Source organism: Cystoisospora suis (assembly GCF_002600585.1).
Source record: "Cystoisospora suis strain Wien I chromosome Unknown contig_2948, whole genome shotgun sequence".
Lineage (NCBI taxonomy): Eukaryota > Apicomplexa > Conoidasida > Eucoccidiorida > Sarcocystidae > Cystoisospora > Cystoisospora suis.
Window position 1 is genome coordinate 585 of NW_027155743.1, and position 2,822 is coordinate 3,406.

Sequence of the window (2,822 nt, forward strand, 5' to 3'; positions counted from 1 at the left end):
TCGATGAGTTTTCATGAGCGCGATGTATCTTCTTAGGAACACCCAATGCTATAGCAAGTATCTTGGATACTCAGTCATAGAGGTAGTTGCCTGCCCACTGTAACGCTTTGTTTCGACAGAGGCCATCATCGATCCGAATTGCGTGCGCATCATCAATCCTACGGGGTGGAGTTAACTCACCATTCAGGCTGCATTGAGAAACTCCTATCAAGTCGTCCAGCTCGTCTATTCCCCTAAGTTGGGAGAGATGACAAGGAATCCTAGTGGGAGACCCGAAGTTATGTTTGGCGCAGCTCACTCGTCTTTCATTACGAATAATCCTATCAGTGTATAACCGGGAATGGCGTGGAGATGCAATGGGGAGTCAAGGACAGATGTCTCCTTTCCGCATCTCAGGGATAGCGCCTTGAGTGAATGACGTCCTTCCTACAGTAGATGTGATCTGAAGAGTCTACGGAGAGACTTTAGGAACTCTTCGTTAAGCAAGGATGTAGGAGGCTGAGGGTTCTATTCCAGGGGGGGGGAGGTGACTTTGCCCCTATCTAGGGATGTGATCGAAAATTCTTATAGAGAGTATGTGAAGATTCTGTAGAGTGTAGGTGGGTGCTTGTAGTGATGGACTTGACAGAGCGAACTAAGAAGTTTATGAAGTCTTCAAGAACTTTTTGATGGATTGTCTTTCGTTGCTTCCTTCACAGTGTCTCGGTTTCTGTTGTTTACCGCTGGGCATGATTAGCATGAACCGCTATATCGCGTCTTCTTCTGGTGTTCTTCTTGCTTTGTACACATCTTCTTCGTCGTCTACGTGTTTCTTCAGGCTTCGTCATCCACCCATCAGCTTGACAGCAGTCGCGCTTTCAGTCACAGTCAAAACGACTGCGAGAAGGAGAGAATAGAAGGAGCGTGTGGAAACAGTGTAGAGAAAGATGAAGAAGAGAAGAATAGGAATGTCTTGTTTAATGGAAGAGATTCTTCAGGAGTCGTATGCTCTTGCAGTGAAGACGGATCATGTCGAATCTGGGATTTACGTACTTCGCGTCAACAAATGGTCTTCGAGCATGAAGGGAGGGTGCCTATACACTCGATCTCAGGTGTATGTACAGCTCACGTTCCCCACTATGTCTTCATGGCGGTAGCATCCGGGTCCATCATGGCTTGGGATCTTCGGAGTAATTTCTCTTGGTACGTATGAAGAAAGATAGGACACAGGAGAAAGATGAATACTCTGAACCATATAGGAAAAAGAGAAAGAAAGAAAACGAGACAGTGAACGGTTGCATGCAGTTCTTTCTTCGACAATGTCGGAAGTCTTTATGTTGTGCTCGATCTCGTACTACATGCAGTCCGTGGCCTTACAACACGAACAGCTCCATTCTTCACATATTCGAGTCTGTCACTTGAAGATTTGGCATCTCTTCAGGAACTCGAACATGTCTCTCAGAAACCAGGAGTTGAAGTTCCACATCAGAGAAATCCAGAGAAGTCGAAGTCTCTTTCGCCTTTTTGCCTGTTCGAAAACTTCCATTCACTTCCTCTTAACAGTATACACTGTCACTTTCCTTCTGATTTAATCTCTCGTTTTTCCTCATCTTCTCCTCTCTCGACTTCTCCGCTCTGTACCTGTTCTCATGGGCCTTTAATCTATCTTCAATCTATCTATGTATCTGTCTATCTATCATTAATCTATCTATGGGATGGAATCGAGTTGTCATCAAGGAGAGTTCCAGATCGTTTCTCTGTTGCTTGTTTGTAGTCCTTTCAGGATGGCAATTAATTATCCTTTCTTTCGTTTTTTCTTTCTTTCTTCCTGTGTGTTTCTTCTTGATTCTTTCATTTCTTCCTATTTACAGGGAAATGACACGCCCTGTTCGGCGCCAAGCTGTCAACCTGGTATCGGTTAGTCGCCTTAACACAGAGATCGCAGTCGTTACGAAGTATAACTCGTTCAATACTTTCTCTCTTCTTTCAGCTCCATTCTCTTCTTCTACTTCATGTGGGACACCTTCTTCGCAAAGTCCTTGCGGATCACCATCCGTTTTGTCATCTTCCTCTTGTGTAGGCTCGATATTCTTATCTCACAGGTCTCAGTTCTTTCCACATGGCCCTAACAATGGTAAGCTCCCAGGAGACGGAGACGAACATGAAGAAGAAGCAGCCGAAGTTCTTTTGCTTTTTACCTTCTTTTCTGTCTACGATTGGTTTTCTTCCTCTCTTCCTTATCTTCTTGTATACCCTCTCTATGCTTTATACACGGCATGTTCATTTGTTTTTAAAACAGGCATCGTCGTATGCCGTTTACGGAGTTGATCTCTCTCCCCTTCGGTAAAAGGTTGAGCTGGTCAGACAGCTCAAAGAGATCTCCTCTCGGTCTTCCCCTATATGTGTATACACGTGCATGCATCTATGGTCAGTGCCTATCTATCTAGAGATGCTATGCTGGGCTGTGTCTATCTTTTCACTCTATTCACTCCAACTCTGTTTTGTGCCTTTCTAAGGAAGGGCGAATGTACGTATCGCTTCATTCTGTACGAGATACACAATCTCGTGGAGTTATATATATATATATGTATATTCGTACGTATATACGTATAACCGCTGGTCCTTGTCTCAGAAAAGCGGTACAGAAGTTGAACGAAAGACAAACATGTATGGAATATCTCCGACTGTATCGAAACATCTCGACAACAACAAAACTTCACTACATGGATACACAAACCAGTACGTATCTACCTATCTATCTATCTTTAGTCTATCTATCTATCTATCTTTAATCTATCTATCTATCTTTTATCTATCTATCTATCTTCAATCTATCTATCTAT

The 2,822-nt window shown here is 43.4% G+C and overlaps 1 protein-coding gene across 1 annotated transcript; it reads left to right on the forward strand.

The window, feature by feature from the left end:
- The first annotated feature begins 213 nt into the window (after positions 1 to 213).
- On the forward strand, positions 214 to 2,707 carry CSUI_005935 (wd g-beta repeat-containing protein). Its single transcript, XM_068066101.1, has 2 exons — positions 214 to 1,182; positions 1,851 to 2,707. Exons 1-2 carry the CDS (start codon positions 1,046 to 1,048, stop codon positions 2,305 to 2,307), a joined length of 594 nt encoding a protein of 197 aa, XP_067921923.1. The 5' UTR covers positions 214 to 1,045; the 3' UTR covers positions 2,308 to 2,707.
- Positions 2,708 to 2,822: the final 115 nt, after the last annotated feature.